Genomic DNA, 19,255 nt, shown 5'->3' with positions numbered 1-19,255 from the left:
GCTCTGTGACTTAATCATTTTGGGCCATTTCTCACAGTCTTCATATTCACAGTGAAACCACAAGCATATTTTGACTTTCATAATATGCTGATTGTGAGACTGACTGACCCTCTTTGAGAGGACTGTCAGGCCCCTGTCAGTCTGGCTGTTCTTAATGTGAGATCACTAGATTTCTCTGTTGAAATTTGACCTAAACTTTGTAATTACCTCTTTTATGTTTTACTGGAAGCCAGTGAAGATGAGGTGAATATACCCATCCAAGTCTATACTGAAAACTATGTAGTCCCTTTTCTGTGGTCAGTTTTCACCCCCAAACCGAATGTTACTGTCAGATGCAGTACATGTTAAATCTTGTGGCTTTTTGTTTTGTCGTAAGCTCCGTTCTGCTCCTTAGTTTGTTTCCATTGTGGGATCATCGTATTCTTGGGGTTTACAGATTAAATCCAATTACTGTGCAGATTTGACAAATCTGGCTTCATATGGTGACTGACATGTGGTACTGGCTTCAAAGCTGTGTGGCGTTTAAATACAACTGTACAGCAGCCTCCTCTTATGCGTTTTGCCTTCCATGACCATGAGAGAGATTAAAAAAAACAAAAACAAATTTGTTTTCAGTCTTGATGACTGAGTTTACTGAGGATGATTTTCATGCTTTAAATGTGTGCAACCTCTGTAGTGATGCACAAGTTCTGAAATATTATACTTTCAGCACAACCCATGTGGTCCGAACTCTGCCCTCTTCACCAATATACAAGTCATTTTCAGCATCACTCTGGGACTGACTTTTCTGAGGGGGCCAAGTTTGTCAAGTTATTTAGGCTGAAACAGAGATCAGCCTCATATGTCATTTATTTTCTTTTACACCTAATTATTGAGAGGGGACTGCAAGCTTTTCTATTTTTTATTAGCCATGCCAGTGGTATGGCTCTGTTGATGGCAATGTCTGTCAGTTGGTTTGGTCCAGAAATATCTCAACAACTACTGGATGGATGGTCAGTTTTTATGCAGATTCATGGTCCAGCAAAGATCAACTGTAATAGCTGTGATGATTCTCTGACTTTTCATCACGCACCATCGTCAGGCCTCAACTGTACTTTGTCTTTGGAGCTAATGAGCAAATTCTAGCATGCTAACATGCTGAGCTAAGATGGTGAACACAGCAAACACCATGCCTGCTGAACATCGGCATGTTAACATTTTCATTTGTGAATATATTAGCGTGCTAATATTTGCATGTAGCTCAAAGCACTGCTGTGCCTCACAGAGCTGCTAGATTGGCTGTAGACTTTGCCTGAGCTCTTCATAATTAAGCAGCCATATGAAATGCATCTTCATATCATTAATTTAATTCCTTTCTTGTCAAATGTACAGTTTCCAGGAACTGTTTTGATGTTTCTCCTTTCCTTTGCCTTTCTTCTTTTCCTTTTTCCAAAACGGTCTGATGACTGTCAGGTGTTATTTTCACTGCTGACTCGCCATATATACACTGTAATGTATATTTCTGCTGTTTGGACGTATGGATCTACCTCTGCCAAAAACTGCACTGTACTTTGTGACAATTTCCATAAATTCCTCACCATCGTTGACTGGAAGTGCGAAGAGTGTTTTACAGAGGAAAATTACCCTGTAAACCCTGGAGCTGGCGTACTCTGAGTCTTTGTTTTTACCCCAACATCTTGTTGCCAGACCTACCTCACACTACATAGACCATGTATTGCTTTGTACCTCATGCTTCAATATTAACATGAAGCGAACTGTGCAGTAGAAATTAAATTAAATAAATGAAAAACATCTTTCATTTATGAAGATGGCACATGTGCGTTAATCCAGCACTGTAACAAAAGTAGTGATTGATGTGAGCTGCCCTTCGCTCAGACAGTATTTTCTAAATATGACTAATCAAAACATCACTTTCAGTTAAAGCTCAGCAACCTACATTAAATTATTTCAGCCAAAAAGGATTCCAGTTCCAGTTTTCACTAACCTTCTCTCATAAGACACAGACACAAATAACCAAGATGACTTCTACGTGTGTCTCAAGTTCTTACAACTGGTTTCTAGCCACCACATAATGATTTAATGCTACGATCTCAAATCAAGAAACTGACTGAAATGCAGGGGACCACACAGAACGTAAGAGTTCACAATCAAGGACTGTGAAGTTCATACAAAGGTTGTCACATAGCATGGCAAAAAAAAAAAAATAAATAAATAATCCAAACATGACAAATGCTCAATGAGGAAATAACAACTGGACAGCTTGAATACCCAGTAGCACAAAGACAACCAGGCAACTGAAAAGGGAGGCTAGGGCGACAAGGCTATATATACACAGAGGAGTAATTGGCTGATGAGACACAGGTGACACAGAAAACTGGCGGGAAAAACACAAAGGCAGGAAATAAAAAGTGATTTCAAAATAAAACAGAAAATAACTATAAAAGACTCCAGGGCAATCTCTTTTGACAAATCACTTATTTAATCAAAATTTTCACAGATTAATTCCTTATAATGTATAACAATGTTTGTGTGTGTGTGTCACTAAGATCGGATTCAAGTTACACTGTCCTCATTTCAGTTAAGTGGCAGCACACTCCGTTTATCTCTTTGGTGACTGAATGATCCGCTCAATCATCAAGTCACCAGCCTAATACTGTTACCCACGACCAGTATTAATTTTGTCAGTGGAAAGTATAACAAAGAATATATCTGTTTTTCACAATAAAAACAAAACTAAAACTACAGAAAAGTAACCTTGGAAACGAGAACAGTTTTTGCCAATGTAATAAAACTAAGCAATAACATAAAACACAGACAAATTCACAAGTTTTAATGTAAAGTCTCATTTAGCAGCCTGCATCTGTGGAATCACACACTGTAGCTCCTAATTAGTAAAACAGTTTCCTCTGCTGCCCAATTATCTCTTGTTCAGAGGATGAGTTACCTGCTTGAGCTGTTGCACTACTACCTACAATCCTACTGAGAATTAGGCAAGAGGCGCCACAAAACAGCTGAGACGAACTACAAAAACATGCTGGCAGCACATCGACTGTTATAAAAAGGTAAGCTAATGTAACAATGAAGTGCTGTGGATATGGAGGTAACATTAAAGTTATTTTCACTCGGCTAACTTTAGTATTGCTTTCAGGAGGAGTGAGCAAGTTACAGGATTAATGTTGATGGTCCATCTACATCATGCTCTACCTGTTCACTAAACAAAGATCACAGTATTTATGTTATGTGACAATATACTGTCTCCTCTCAAAATATCAGTAACATATGATATACACTTAGCATACAGTTGAAAATAGCATGAGGCACTTTCCATGAAACTTACCCCGTCTGCTTTTCGATGTTTTGGAAACAGAATCTTTATATTTCTGCATAATATTCAGACCAGCATATCTTCCTTGTAGTCGTTCCAGCTTCCCTTCCTTACAACACTGACAAAGGTTAATGATAACCATAATAATAATAACAATAATAAAAATAATGAAGCATCTGTTTGTCCCCTTTCTGGATGTGGTATTTGGTCATTTTCTGATGAAAAGCTGCTGATGGAGTTCAGGCAGAGAGGCCAGAGAGGCAGCATGCTGGTCAGCGGGGTGACGGGAGAAGGACTGGACTCTGAGCGAGGAGTTGACGACTAAGGAAAATTCTGCGAGGCAGCTGTCATTTCTGCTCGAGGGAAATACATCGAGGTTCCCTGGATGAGGAGGACAGGACAAAGGAAAGAGAAGAAGGAAACAAAGAAAGAAGCTGATCGGAGAGTTCAAGTCATATGTCTTGTGCGTGTGCTGAACGCTGCAAATTGTGATATGTGTTTATTAAATTCAAAGGTAAAACTTGTTCTACCAAAAACACTGATGACTCGAGACCTACTTAGAAGCTTTTTACAAGCTTTCACCCACATATGGGTGTTTTTGTCAAACTGCTGTTTTGGAATAAAATCGAACTTTCATTTTTACGCTTTACTGATGTCAATTCCAGTAAAACAGCCGTACTGAAGTTTAGAAAGACTGGACTCTTGTTCTGATGAAAATGCAGCATTCCCGGGGATAAACACATGGGTTTATTACACAGATCAAAGCTAAAATACCACAATCAATGAGCTGATCAAATGTGGGTGGTCAAGTGCAGCAACCTCAACAGTGTTTTTCCACAGCTTCTGTTAGAGGAAAACTGCTGATGAATTAAAGGGACTACATGAAGCTTTTATTTAGACAGTGATTTACTGTGTTGTGTAAGATGTAAGAAACACATTAATCCTTGACTTGGCAACACTTGTGGTTACTGCTGCTAACAAGTGCAGTTTAATGCTACAGCAATCTCTCATTGGGAAGCTGTTTTATCTGTTTATAATACAACCAAACAAGCTCTTGTTCTTTTAATAGTCCCAGTACAAGCAGTTTTCCACAAAAACTACTTTCTTAAGTTGCTTTTTTGATGAAATATTGTGGTCAGCGCTAACCTCAGAGGGAAATACACTGAATTTCCAGTGGCTGCTCAAAGCTTTTAATGTCAAGCAGCAGCAGCAGTAGAAAATGTTTTTGGTTGGCAGCCAAAATACAGCACTAATCTGTTGTTAGGAGGGCGAACGAGGTTGATATCAATGAGATAAAATTACAAACAGGACTGTTCAATTACATGCTGCATCATTTCCTTGCGAATCCCTCCTGTGTAAGCAATTATCCAGCACTGGAATGGCAGACCCCACCACTAACAGTAAACTACACAGAGAGGAAATTCCATCCATCCTTCCATTCATTTTCTATACCGCTTGATGCTTCAGGGTTGCAGGGGAGCTGACTACTATCCCAGCTGACTACGAGCAAGAGGCGGGGTACACCCTGGACTGGTTGCCAGCCAATCACAGGGAGGACATTACAAAATGTAAACACATTCAACTACTGCTGAAAAAAATGTTGACCAAATAGGTGAGTTTCCAAGTGATATCAGTGACATGTGCACATACATGACAGGTAAAAAATAAACCAGAATGACAAACTTATTAGAAGAAGATTATCATGGTGAGATGTTTTGCATGAAAAAGGCTGTTGGCTGGAACATGTCAGATCCATGGATTGTATATTGTGCTGAAAGATGGTGGACAGTTTCTCATGAGACCATCTTACGGTGGTCAACAAGGGCAAACACGCTGCAGTGGCCCAAAAAATTTCCATTAGGAGAAACGTGCTGTAAATTCAGAAACGATGCCAATTCAAAAACACATGTGAAATTACAAAACAAATACTACAATAGAAATGTACGGCAAATGATATGCTGCAGGAAGCCAAAACAAATACGTTAACAGCAAACATAAATAAAGAAAATAAAATGTAAATAAAGAAACAATACAAAACCAAAAACACACAAACCTCGAAAACAAACGCAACACAAAAAACGCTGCAGTCAACACCTCTAGGGGGAGCACTATGTTTGTGCTTCCACCTGGGAGACAGAGACCTATGAACGAGAGAGTGCGTGGGAAGGAAGGGGGGAGGAAAGGTGAAGTGACAAGGTGACATAAAAAGGTACCTTTCTATGTCGTCTCTTAACTTCACCTCATCCAAAATTCCACGTGGAAATCACAGAATAAAGATGGAGATAAGGATGAGATGGTGGAGATGAGGATTTGTCATGCCATTTGCATGACTCCAAGATGCTTAGTCTTGCGAGCAAAAAACATTAGGAGAAACTAGGGTGTGTGTGTGCGTGCGTGCGTGCGTGCGTGCGTGCGTGCGTTGACCTTACACTGACTGGGTGGAGCTGGGGAACAGTGTGTGTGTTGGCATCCATCAGCAGAGGAGCTGTAGGGGAAGGTGCTTTGCTCTCAGAGGGCTCAGTCACAGGGCTGCTACTCCTCTGACGCACAGAAAAAAAAGAGAAACACACACACACACACACACACACACACACACACACAATGTTATTAGAAGTACAAGGAACCAGAAATACTCAAATACTTTCGCAGCCCTTTAAAGACCATCAACCATTAATATTTCATCATAACATAAACATAAATGTCACATATGCTCAAATGAAAAAAAATTAAACAGTCACATTCAAACATTAGAAATAAAATGATATACTGCAGCTGATTAAAACTATCTGATAAGTCTAAAGCCAGTCTAAAGGCACTGATTACAGCAAGTTTCAGCCCTGATCTTGGAAAGTCTGCAGACAGTCAGTATTATTTATCATGTTTATGTGTCAAATATCTCATATCCCAAATGAGAATCAGGTTAGTTGGGCCCATCACAATTCAACAGTTCTTGGATTTATAACATTTGTGATGCGATACGCAACTTTCCCTGCAAAAACCTGTGATAACTCTGGGCCTTGCTTTGGTCTCCATATGGGTGGTCTGTCTGCAGCAGGACTTGACATTACATCCAAAACTGCTGGCGACTGCAAATCTATAAATTTTTACAAACTGTTAGTTTCCCTGTCCTTTTCCCTGTTCCCTGAACCTATTGAGTAATCTACTGCAGCCATATAGAGGAGAAAAAAAAACATCTGCAAAGCCATCAATGTAAATATTATTTCAGGACAAATAATCATCTCATTGGTATGTGGAAAATATGGGATGGACCGTTCCAGTGAACAAGCCACCACTCCCACAGTTCTTGGACTTTCTGTTTTTATTAAAAGTTTTAGGCACAGAACGCTCATAACATTTTGTCTCATAAACAGAAGTTTATTTTAAGTATGTAAAAGCCATGAACATGTAAACACGGGATGTGGAATGTAAGACAGCAACTGACGCATCAATGATTTAAGTACTGAAGTCTATCAAATTTAAGAACATAAGGAAAAATATCTGAATGCATTCCTACAGTGAAAAAACAGACTAACAACTGATGTAAAGATAACTGAGAGAACTATGACAGTTGATGGAGTCCACTTCCTAAATTGTAGCAGATGATGTTACTCATTGAAAGAATACTTTCTGCATGATATATAGAAAAGATAGCAGGTTTGGCAGCACAGAGCTCAGTGAGCTTCCTAAAGACCAAAAACAAATCACTAAATCTGTGTTTTAAGCAGATTTAGGACAGGCCACATCTTTTAGTGGGATAAAGGAGGCTACCAGTCAGATGGTGGTTGTTGTTTTGGTTGGTTGTAGCCAGTCAGCAGAGTGTGCGCATTGTACTCAGGCCACACTGCAGAGGTTGAGATTGATATCAGTTTGGTGTCAACCAGGCTGGAATTGCGCACTCAGCCTGGGCTGCAACTAGAGTTTTATAATTATCAGTTCATCTGCTATTTTATCCTGTATTTGCATTTTATTTTTTGTCTCTAATTGTTAGAAAATATTAAAAAATGCCAATCACCGTTTCCAAGATAATGTTTTGAAATAGTTGCTTTGCCAGTCCGAGAATACAAAGCCTTGTGTCACGATCTGCCCGACTCTGTGCTCCCTTTTTTTTGTTCTTTTTTTTTTTTGTTTGTTTGTTTGTTTTTAAATCATTTATCTGTTGTGTTTTTGGTTGTTTTACTCCCTGTTTGTGCTTTTCATTTTCCCACCTGTGTGATTGCCTGCGCCATCCCAATTAGTTTCACCTGTTCCCTATTAACCCCTTTGCCTCTGTCTCTGTGTTCCTTTCAGTCTTTGTTAGTTCATCTGTTGAGCTCCCTTGTGTTATATCATTCTTCTCTTTGTTTTCCTGTTCATGTTCCTGAGGTTTCGTGTCCTGTCAGCCTAGACTCCAAGTTTTTCCACTCATCAGTTTATAAGCCAGTTTTGTTCACTACAGACTATTTCACAGCATCAGCCTGCTTTAATTTTTTTTCACCTAAGTTCTTGGCTCTACTGTGAAACCAGCAACTATTTACTTAGCAACTATTTATTTGAGAAACAGAATTTTTGCTGTATAAATAAGCCATAAAAATAAAAAATAAAAAGACTCAAAGTTCTTGTTCATTCTTTCTCTTCACTCTGTTCTCTAAACAATCAGATCAGTTGTCGTTGAAACCAGGGACAGTGACCTTTGTCATGGTGGAAAGCCTCAAGACAAACCTCTGCAATCAAATCATTTTATAGTTAAATATCTGGTATGAATTCCCAGATATTATTCTGAGAGCGATTCCCCCAGAACTGTCAAAACAAACACAGCATATCAAGAACAGTGGAAACCAAACTTTTGTTGACACTAGCTTTTGCTCCTCTCGTAAACACTCTAATCTCCTTTCAAACCGTAAACCACAGCAACGTGATGAGCACATAAACTGTCTTCTAAGCTTTAGGGAGGGTTTGATGGGGAAAAGCAACAGGAGTGATAGAATGCCTCTAGTAAACCTCTCTGGGGCTTAGTACCCACAGACAGTCCTGGTTAACCCTGCTGATACAACTATCATTGTTCATCACGTTTTATTAGCTTTCACGCTTCGGCCATTTCCTCAACCTTATACCCTGTCTAGTTCTTTTACTGCTGCTACTGTGCTAAGGAGAGGAAGAGAGTCAGAAAAGACAGAGCTCTGGCTGCAGCAGTGACAGACTGACCACACGCACCACAGGTACATGTACAGTTCATACAGGTACATGAGCTGATCTCAATAAGCTTTTCTCTCTCTGCAGACTTAGTGAATTTTGAACTGTATTTCTGTTTTTCACAGTGTACTGTTTCATGTTTGTCTGGCTCTAAAAATAATTTTTTAATAGAAATAAAACACAATTATTGATTCATTTAAAGCCATAAAGGCCTCAGAATATTTCACATGGCATTTCTGACACCGTAGCGTTGTTGAAACACAACAGCATCTGGACAGATGTGGACTTGAATGAACATGCGAACCTATTAGTGTTTACCAGTTTAGTGTTTATGATTTGGCAGTGTCGGTTTTCCAGCCATCTAACCACAGCATGCGAGACTCATTCACACTCTCGAACTGAAATAAAGCAGACTAATTTTCTTTCCCCCAAATGCAGTAAGTGGTCTCGGGAACGTCTGGCTGAATGTTGGTATGCTATTGAAGCAGAACCACATTTAGCAAATTAGATGTAAATACAATTAAAGCCCATGTCACGGATGAAGAACCATCTATGTTTTCCCACCAGAAAAAAATGGAACCAAGTCTGAATATTACAGCACAGTACAGCCCTCCAATTTGCCTCTGTTCTCCATCTACTATCTGGATTGTATTGTTCAGAGATAATTTTTTTTAATGGATGATTAAAGTTGAGTTCCTGCTAAGGGATATGCTGTAAATTTTAATGTTTGAAGTAACAACTCAGACATCAAGTTATTCCAGTTTTAAAGCTGTACAGGGTAAAGGTTTTGTTGCTATGTAACCATCTCTGAAATCTCTGTAATGAACTCCAGGCCTCTCCTTAAACCCACAGCTTAACTTGTATTTTAAGTGTAACTGTCATCAGCTAATGATGGTGGAATAATACTGACAGGTCTGGAGATTTGGTTTACATCATACCCTGAGTTAGATAAAATCTGTGCACAATGAGGTCAGGAGGGTTAAGGCTTAACCCTGTGGTTAGATGTGGTTGGATCAGTTTTCTCTGTCATGGCAGGCTTTATGCCAAAGGTCTTCTTTGTGGTACAGATGGCTGGATACGACCTACCATAGACTTTTTGGCTGCCATTTTAATTCGAAATGCAACTTGGCAAACTATACAATAATGTCCTGCAAGTAAAAGAATCTGTTACGATCTGATCCCGCCTTCTTCACCTCGTGCAGAGTTCGATTTTACTAAACGCTGAAGAAATTAGTCCCTGTGCCAAATCTGCTGTGACTACAGCATTAAGATTCAGACTGACTGCACAGTGAACATTAAAGGACGTCACAGCTCAGGTACAGGAGGATTCAGCAGCACAACTCTGAGACACTGGGACAATATGTGTTCAAATCCAAACACACAGCTCTTACTATGATAATGCTCTGCTGTATACCCACGCTAGCTAACAGTCAAGTGAGGGGAGCCAGCAAATATTTCTGTATGTTTTATAGGAAGGGAAAAGAGAGGGATTTTTTTTTTTTTTTTTACACACAAAGAATATAACAGATAAATGAAAAGTTGACACAGGATCAGAATTTTGAAAATGTATTTTTTTTCATTTCACTGTATCTTTAAAGTCCAACCAAAGTTTGTAAACTTTGTTCACTCTTTAAGGTTGAAAATCATGTAAAAGCAACTTTTCAATTTATTGTTAACAGTGTTTTAGTGCCATAATGAAATAAAAATACATGAAAAAGCCTAACTTTGCTTTAACTCAGCTTAAATGAACCACCACATATAATCTGGACTTTCATGAAGTTCTGTCAGTGTGTGTGCATCTTACCAAGTCCTTGATGCTGCCGAGCACAGCCATGGTCAGTATCCCTGCGAAAAGCGCCACAAGGTTCAGGCCAGAGAGGGTCCAGATTAAAATGTAGAGAGTGAAAACTTCCTCGCAGCTTTGTACTCCAACAAACTCGTAGTAGTTGCTGAGGTAGCCTCCACTGTAGAACAAAACAACAGCTCTGTTTAATACAGATCATTTTTAAATTGTTAGACAAGAAAATTAATTAATGACAAGACAAAGCCTGTGAGTTTGGTGACAATTCAGAAATGATGGTCAGGATATTTTAGCAGATATTGGGAGTTAGAGCGTTTAAACTGTGATGATATGGCAGTGGTAACAATACACTGAGATAACATTGTAGGATGATGATGCACTGTCTCACTTGGCGCAGTCGTACAGGTCGCAGCAGTAGCAGGTCCCACTTCGTACTGTCATGGTACAAGACTCCTTCAGATTCCAACACGACACCTGAAAAGGAAAACACAAGTTCAAAATGTTGTCACCGTTTACCGGTAAATACAGCACAGAAAAGTCCAACACAACTTCAGCAGAATACTACATATATTTTCCTTGTATTCATCTGTATATTTCTACTCACAGAGGTGTAGAAATTCTCATAGATGTAGCTGTTGCTGCTGTAATACTGGCATCTCTCTGCTTTCAGTGGACGCATGTCCTGGCAAAAGATAACATATGAAGAAACATCATCAACACAACCACTATCAATATTAATGAAGAATAAATTAAACTGACATTTATCAGACAAGATATCTCTGTGTGTACAGAATGACTAAAACACATCTGAGGACCCAGGGATGGGACATTGTTGGGGCAGCCGTGGCGCAGCAAGTTAAGAGTGCAGCTTTGGACCGCCAGTTCGATTCCTCAACCAAGCACAATGGATATGCACAACAGATATGGGTGCCCCTGAGCAAGGCACCGATCCACCCCAGCTCCCTGGGCACCTTACTAGGCAGCCCCCTGCCGTGCATGTCCATGCTTGTGTGTGTGTTTCATTCACTTGGAGTGGGTTAAATACAGAGAATAAATTTCCCCAACTTGAGGGATCAGTAAAGTAATAAACTTAAACTTAAAACTTTAAGAGTCAACAGTGTCGAGTTTAGTGTCAGTTTGTGATAAACTGAAGAGTCCACTCTGACCAAAATGTTTTTTATGATGCTTTTAAATTGTAAAGTAAGGTGGAAGTCAGAGTGCTATCTTGAAGATGTCACTATTCTGCCTTTGTAGTGTAGTTCTGAATTTTATTGTGCTCACATGCAACTTCTCTTTCTGAGGTGTGGCCTAATGGTTCTCAAGAACACGCTGACACTATAAAATTCGTGGAGGGAACCAAGAGCCATCCTGAACCTTTTGTACTTTCAAATAAATATCATATTTTTAAGGGCTAAGCTCCATCTGAATAAAGTGCCAGCATCTGTTCTAAAGAAAACATACATTATGTTGTCAAACCTTATTTGAAATTAACATCCACCCCAGCCTGGATTCATTTTACTGTTTGGCACAAAAAGATAAACACAAAGATTTTCAAAACCAAAATGGGCAGGCTTGTATAATGTGTGGTATTTACAGTATTTTGATCATTGCGACAGCAGTGTCCGTGGTGGCCGTCATGAGATTTCACATGTGAACGGAGGCCATGTCACTTCACCTTGACATTATTGCGCAATGCTTTGAGACCATTCATGTATCAACAAAGTTGCTGTCAACCAAACCTAAATCAACCAAAAGTTCATATTGTCAAACATGTACAGGAGAACCCACAAATCAGAAGCAACTCCTGGCCTCAAAGGATGAGCCAAAAAAAAAAAAAAGGTGTAATTGTACGGAATAGTTTGCCAAGAGTTAGATGACAGGATCAGCACTGCTCTTGTCAGTGCACTAAGTATGAAGCTGAAGCCTGCAACCAGTTAGTTTAGCTTAGAATAAAGACTGTAAAGCATCAGTGAGAGCAACTGTAAATTAGGTATGAAAAGAGAAACGTTGTTGAAAGCAATGGTTATCTCTCTCTGAGGTCCAGCAGATCTACATTAAACAAAATGTGCTTTGCTTTTTTTTTAACCTGTTGAATGTTCTTTTAGGGCGGCAGCTCACTCTTTATCACAGCAACATCCATCACATTCAGTAACTGTCTCTGATAATTCTCAGTCATCCAGATCATCAGATGTTTGGACATATTAGGCCAAAAACAAATTCTTTCAGTTCTTCTGCTCTGGACTTAGAAAAAACATAGTCTCCAGGTCTCATATTATGCTTTCACAGCTGGGCATTTACATGGTCAAAAAACCAAAAAACACAGCTGTTATTGTGTTGAACAAAAACTGAGCTACATTTTGTGGGAACTCCTTTCATGGATAAAATTGTATAAATATTACCAACAGAATGATGTTGGCACACACTGCGAGCCGAGAGGGTGCCCAGGTGGATCGGTGGCTAACCAGCACAGTGGTTTATTATTTCTTCTTGGTCTACAGTTACCACTTTGTTTCATCCCCCCAATACAGTCATCTCTAGTGTTACAGTATACACATGCAAGTGCAGGTAACTCACCATGTTTAAGACAATACAGGCGCCATCGATCACCAGGCACAGAAAAGAGGTGATGATCCCAAAACTGAGGAAGACGATCGCAGCCGTCAGCTTGAGGAGGAACAAAGGAAAAATGATTTAAATTGTTTGTAGAAGTAAGGCTCACCGCAAATGTTTTTCCCACAGTTAACCTGTGGTCAGCACTAGTCAGCCTCTGAAAACAAAGCTTTAAAAGTTTGATATCAGTCTCAAAACAAAGCTCTTTAAAATCATAATATTATCCCTGCCTACCTGATAGAGAATAAAGCAGGATAAATGAGCTAACGTGGCGTAACTTACAGCCACTCACTCTGCAGAGCTGAGACGGTCAACAGATTCTATCTCTCCTTCATTCCTGCTCTTCATTAATCACAATCTCAATTTACCACATTCCAGAAAAATGTCAATGCTTATTTAAACTGAAAATGGAAAACAAAGTTCTGCTATCAATCATTATCCTACACTGAATCGGTTTCCTGTCTCCTCTGATACTTCAGGTTCTTATCGCAAAACTTATCTCACCAGTGAAAAGGATGAAAACATGAAACCATATCCAAGCAAAACCAGCTCCATCCAAAAACTCCAGCAATGAAAGCCTTGTCCGCAAATGCCCTTTTTGACCTTTGTGGATTGCCTGATGTGCTGTTTTTGACATTTTTGACATAAACCGGTTTTATTTATGATTTGTTTGTTTATTTATTGTTGTTATTTATACCACATCAGGTAAGGATGAAGACATGAGCATGACTAAATGAAGTTTTTATTTTATTTATAGTCTATTAATTCATCTTATTTGTCAACTAATTAACTTTATGTCAAATTTATCCAGTAGAAAGACAATGGTGTCACTAAAATCAAAAGGGTTTAAAAAAAAAAAAAAGAGGCCACATTAAATTCAATCTGACTCAATGTTCTAAAACACTGAATCAAATCAGAGTGAATACTTTTTTTAGACACTGTATAATTCACTCTACACCAAACAGACATCAGACAACTGACCATGGAAACCACTGCTAACAGGGGAACAATGATTGACTATATACATCTGCACGTGTGGAATCACGTGGAAAAGGTATGTAATAAATATCAGCGCTAGCCCACCTCAGAACCATAAATATTTGACCCAGACGTGACATCTGATACACGGAGGAAGAACTAATTAACTTTTGGACAATTTACTGGGGGAACATTTTCAAATAACAGAATTACAGCGAGCTAGTGCTGTTACAGCAACATGGTCTACATGGTTCTTTCTTAAATAAATTACATTACCTTATTTCCTGTTCTCATAGTGTAAACAGCTGTATGTTAGTTGTGACAAACTAATGTACCTGATCTCAGGACTACACCTCTTTAAACTGTTTTCATTTCGCAAAATGACGCTGTTGAAAAAAGGCAGGTAAGAATGATCAGGCCAAAGTAACACTGGGAATAGTTGTCTCATCTAAGAGCTGTAGTTTAGTGAAAGGAATGTGTGTTGAAGGACTGGAGGGTAGATTAGCATCTAGGTCTGTTTTATAATTTATTGCTACTGCAGTAAATTATAGTACACACGAAAGAGCAGCAGCGTACAGATTAATATCTTTTACAAATAATAATAAAAAATGCTGCAGTTTGTTAAATAATATAACACAAATAACCACTACATTCAGAGGCTGACACAATGAATACCTGATGTTAGATTCTCCTAATGTGGCTCCTTTGTGTGATAGCTGTCAGTTATTTGCATCTGAGAATATTTAATTAATCAAGAACAGATTAAAAATGTCAACATTTTTGAAAGCTTCTGGCCCAATATATATACTTGGGTCCATGGCCCAAGTCTGGCCCATTCATATGTCCACATCTGGGCTGATTCCAGCTGTTCCTCCAGTGTTGGCCGACAGCCAGGACGCACCAGAATTGGCGTCCGACAGTCAGCCAAGGAACCAGGCATATATCGAGAGAAAACTGTAACAGATGTGTGTAGACTATGCGTGCATGTTTGTGTTTGTATGTGTGCGTATGTGTGTTTGTGCGTGTGTGTCAGATAAAGAGACACAGGAGGAGGAGCAAAAGATCATACCAGCTGCTTGCGGTTTTCCTCCAGGCAGAGTCCCAGAAGTCCTAGGAACGATCCAAGGGTCAGCTGCAGAGAACATAATATGATATAATGAACACAGTAAGTGTTACACCAAAAAAAAAAAAAAAAAAAAAAAGAAAGAGAAATGTGTTTCATTTTCAGTGGACACTGCGGAACTTTGTTATGGTTTGGTTCTCTTCCAAGGTAAGAAAAAATCAGTAAAATGAAGACTGACACTCCAGTATTAGCACTTAACAGGTACATGGAAATTGCTTGCAACTTTGAAAGCATACAGTGCGTTTTATGTTAGTTTTCTGTTGTAAAAGGTGTTAAAGATATGAAATTATGCATGACGGAGGAGCAAGGTTGCTCAAATCTCACCCCAGATTCATCCGGAAAGTGACTTTGGAAATTTGACAACGCTTACAGAAGACCTTTTATGTTGTTCCAGTTTGAAAATGGGAAAAAAACTTGAATGCCAGCCAAGTGCATGTCTAATCACCGCAGGAAGCGCTCGTGCTGACTGAGTCACAAAACTGTCCATCATCATATTCACGGCCTACCTAAAATTGTTTCTGTCTCAAGCGAACGCCTCTTGGCCAGTGGTACGAGACTACAGGATCGCAGCTTTAATTTCATAATGGATATCACATGCTGGAGGATGTTTTTATAGGTTTCAAAGCCTCCAGCTGATTTCCTGGTAGGTACAAACTTAAAACATGACATTTCTGAGTTTTTTTTTTTTTTTTAACTATATAAATCTGTCAACTCGCTGTTTCACGCTGAATAAATCATGATGGGGGAATTGCCGAGGGACAAATAAAGAACAACTTACAATAACTCCTGAGGTGTAGCCGGTCACATTCAGGCTCTCTGTTCGGGTGGTTATGTAGACTCCCAGCACCACCAGCAGCAGGGACAGACTGAGCATGCCCAGCACCAGCCACAGAGCTCTCCTGACCCTCACCGTCATTTCTGAGAGAGAAACCCTCAGTCCTATTATTTGGCACAGTGCAGGACAAAGAAAACACAATGAACTATACCCCTACCTGAATATTTCTAGTGTACCTTCAAGGTCAGCACACTTAATTTGATTTGATGCAGTTTAATTTAATTTAATCTAATTCTAGAAATAATGATATGAGTCAAACCCCATTTCTCCATCTTGTCTGGCTCAAGTGTCATGTTTAGAATGAAAGTAGGAGAATTAATTCGATTGCTTCTGAAAACTCAGTGTAACTGTAACATACAAACCTTCTCGGCCTTGTACAAATAAACATCAACTCTTAACCCTATTTTTATTACACCAACAATCAAATGTTCCATATTACTAAGAATAATTGAAGGTCCTACAGAGAGGTCAACATACAGGGAAATAAGTCCACACCAGGGTTGGACTGGACCCCTCTGCTGGGATTAACTTGTGGGGAGGGGGGTTCACACAACAGCTGAAACCTCTTTGTCTCTAATTTTGTACAAATTGTTGTAGACAACTGTAAATTACTGTATTCATTATACACCCATTAAGTTGCTGCCAAATATAAAACCATTTATACTATTTTGAACTGATTTGGAAATGAGCAAATCGACAGCTGTCAGCAGCACTGCATTTTTGTCACCTCGTCTTCATCCTAAGCAAATCTATCAGCAGTCTATACTGTCGTCAATCCACCAGAGTACTTTGTACAATCTACAATGTTTTTCTTTTCTTCTTTCTTTAATGAAAGAAAGGAAAGAACATTCGTTATTTCCTATGTGCCTCTACTAGAATGAACTTCTAATCTTTAAATACACTTTGCTGAGAAAACAAAAACAAAACATCAACACATTGGCCATAAAGCCTTCATTTAATCTGAGAAAAATAGTTTGAATTTCTCTGATTCTTTAGGTTCTATAGCAGAAATACAAATTGAAATGCATATTAAAAACAAAGAGCCTATCCTCCATTCTAAGGCTCATATTATAAAACACACCTGTTTGTAGTGAAACAAAGCTGAAACAAACCATGCCTCATTACTTGATTTCTTTTAGATTGTAAATTTAAAAAACTTTTAGTCGTGGGTCATTTTGGTAAAAATGTCTTTTAGATCTTGAGTTGACCACCGTCACTTCAGTGATGACTGCGCCCCTACCATTATTGTTACTGTAAGAGTTTTTAAATCTGTTTTACACAATATTAATCTGTTTTAATGCCAAATGCAACTGCATGTGAAGTTAACAATCACAGCTATGTACAAAAACATCAATATATACGCTAACATGAACCAAACGATGGTTAATTACTCTATCAATCTATGTTACTGGGGCCCCCATCAAATTAAAAACTATTTGAAAAGCAGTGAAGTCAGTGAATAAAGTGATTTAGGTAAAACATATGTTTAATGCAGGTGCCCCTGTCACTATGTGCTACACCTGATAGGTGCATTGGTGCACCATCACATCACCATCCACGCTCCCGGTAAATTACCTGTTGCTCCGCTCTTTGGTGCTGGTTTGTCGCGGCCCGCTGCTCCCTGGATTCTTGCAGTCATGATGGATAAAAAGTTTCCCCCCTCTGACAGTCTCTAAGTTCAGATCCGCTAGTTTCTGTGCAGGTTCGTAAACTTTCTCTCGATGCTTAATGAAGCCCTGAGCAACACAATCTGCTGAGTGGCTGCAGGTCTATTTCAGTGCGGCTCCGTGCTCACAGACGCATGACTCGCCAGCCTCTGCTGCATTCAAGTACGGTCGGGAACTTGGCCGTCTGCTTCTGTTAAGGTGCAGAAAAGCGAGCGCTCTTCAAAAAAAAAATTTTTCCTTTAGTTTTAAATCAACAGTCCATTTGTTGGTTAGAAGTCTAATGCAGCAGAGTGCAGCAGAGTGAGGAGGAGAACATGAGTGAACCTGTGCAAAAGAGAAACTCATCAGTGGGAGTTTACCTGTTGGCATGGGCGGATAAACCTCCTGTAGGGGAACAGGGAGCACTACTTGCTGCAGCAAGTTAGAAAGGGGGGCCCTTCCTAAGAAAACATGGAAGAGGAGGAAAAAGCCCTTTATATAAATAAAGTTTAGGTTTATAGCATTATTTTACTTTTCTGCTGTTCATTATACGATTTTATTTAAAATTTTGCACATAGTATTTAGTTATTTGAAAGTATACTAAATGTAAGAACTGCTATTTTTCTTTTGGTTTTATAGATGTGCTACCAGGTGATGTATGTTTTTTATTTTATATTTTTGGATGTTTGACATCAATGTCTTGTAAGAACATGTAGGATGGGATTAGTGTTAATGCTAATGTGAGTTCAGTGTTTATCTCTGAACATTGAACTCACACTACATTCCAGCAAAGGATTCATCATATGAAGGTATGACATTCAGAACCCGCCACTCTCAACCTCAGCTACCGTGTTCGGCATTCCTGTACGGATCACTAATCAGTTTAACCCTTGTAAACACCACCAGCCTATTCCTAGTTCGAGTTATAATCCTAAACATTTAATAATCATAAAACCCAAACAAACATGAGTCTGAGGTTTTCTTACATAACTATAACTTGTACAGAATAGACTGTGAGTTGGATGAGGGGGTGGTGTGGCTGTATATGCTCTTGCTATACCTCTCAGTTTATTGCTTTGAAAGTTAACTTATCTGATAATAACTCAATTAATGTGGTGGGTGTGTACAGACCACCCTCGGCTGTCTCCAGTGCATACTCACTAAATTAGCAAACAACCGTAAATGTTTATGTGGGTGATCAGGCTGTCTTATTGTCTGTCCTGGGTTATGGTGATGTTATCTAAAGACACGCCTCTGCCTCCACTCTTAAACCTCTAGATTGAGTTTATCACTCCACCCTAAGATTCATTACTGCTGACAGTTATTCAGTTATACAGTTACATCTTGTATGAAAAGGCTGGGTGGGCATCTCTAACAGTAACATGTGACAGGAACTTGAATTGGGAAACATTTATCACACATTACTTCCTTATTAAACCGGTTTCATAGTCATTATTTGTAACTGTATTGTATTTTTTCATTATATAGGCTGCAAGTCGACTGATAAACGTCTGCATGCTTTGGAGTTTATCTTCAGGCATTTGACTTTTCCGTACTCAGATTTCTTGCATTAAACTTGCAGCCATCATTGCTTGGACACTGCTTCTTTGCTCAACTCTTGGTCTCTTGTGTGAAAAAACACTGTCAGCCTTGATACCCAGATCAATTACAAGAGAATTACAAGAGGAGGAACTTGCTGTTTTTTCCAGCTTATAAATAACTCACTTTTTTATTTTCAAAAATAATTTCAGTGAACACTTATGATTAT

General features: G+C 39.0%; 1 protein-coding gene across 1 annotated transcript; it reads right to left on the bottom strand.

The window, feature by feature from the left end:
• Nucleotides 1-2,573: 2,573 nt before the first annotated feature.
• LOC121187523 (transmembrane protein 255B) lies at nt 2,574-17,512 on the bottom strand. The gene is made up of 9 exons (XM_041046798.1): nt 17,417-17,512; nt 15,785-15,924; nt 14,953-15,015; nt 12,870-12,959; nt 10,900-10,977; nt 10,684-10,769; nt 10,299-10,458; nt 5,755-5,865; nt 2,574-3,706 (listed from the first exon to the last, which is right to left on the bottom strand). The coding sequence occupies exons 1-9, from the start codon at nt 17,478-17,480 to the stop codon at nt 3,647-3,649; spliced, it is 852 nt and encodes a 283-aa protein (XP_040902732.1). The 5' UTR covers nt 17,481-17,512; the 3' UTR covers nt 2,574-3,646.
• Nucleotides 17,513-19,255: the final 1,743 nt, after the last annotated feature.

The sequence above is a fragment of the Toxotes jaculatrix genome, chromosome 9 (assembly GCF_017976425.1).
Source record: "Toxotes jaculatrix isolate fToxJac2 chromosome 9, fToxJac2.pri, whole genome shotgun sequence".
In the NCBI taxonomy this organism is placed as follows: domain Eukaryota; kingdom Metazoa; phylum Chordata; class Actinopteri; family Toxotidae; genus Toxotes; species Toxotes jaculatrix.
This window is presented reverse-complemented; position numbering and strand designations above follow the sequence as displayed.

What these genes read in the sequence shown, in the direction of transcription:
- LOC121187523 (XM_041046798.1), bottom strand. Translation starts at nt 17,480, where the DNA reads ATGACTGCAAGAATCCAGGGAGCAGCGGGCCGCGACAAACCAGCACCA. An exon ending in ACCAAAGAGCGGAGCAACAG is followed by an intron (nt 15,925 to 17,416) that starts GTAATTTACCGG and finishes TTTCTCTCTCAG; the next exon opens with AAATGACGGTGAGGGTCAGG. An exon ending in AGGAAAACCGCAAGCAGCTG is followed by an intron (nt 12,960 to 14,952) that starts GTATGATCTTTT and finishes TTCCTCCTCAAG; the next exon opens with CTGACGGCTGCGATCGTCTT.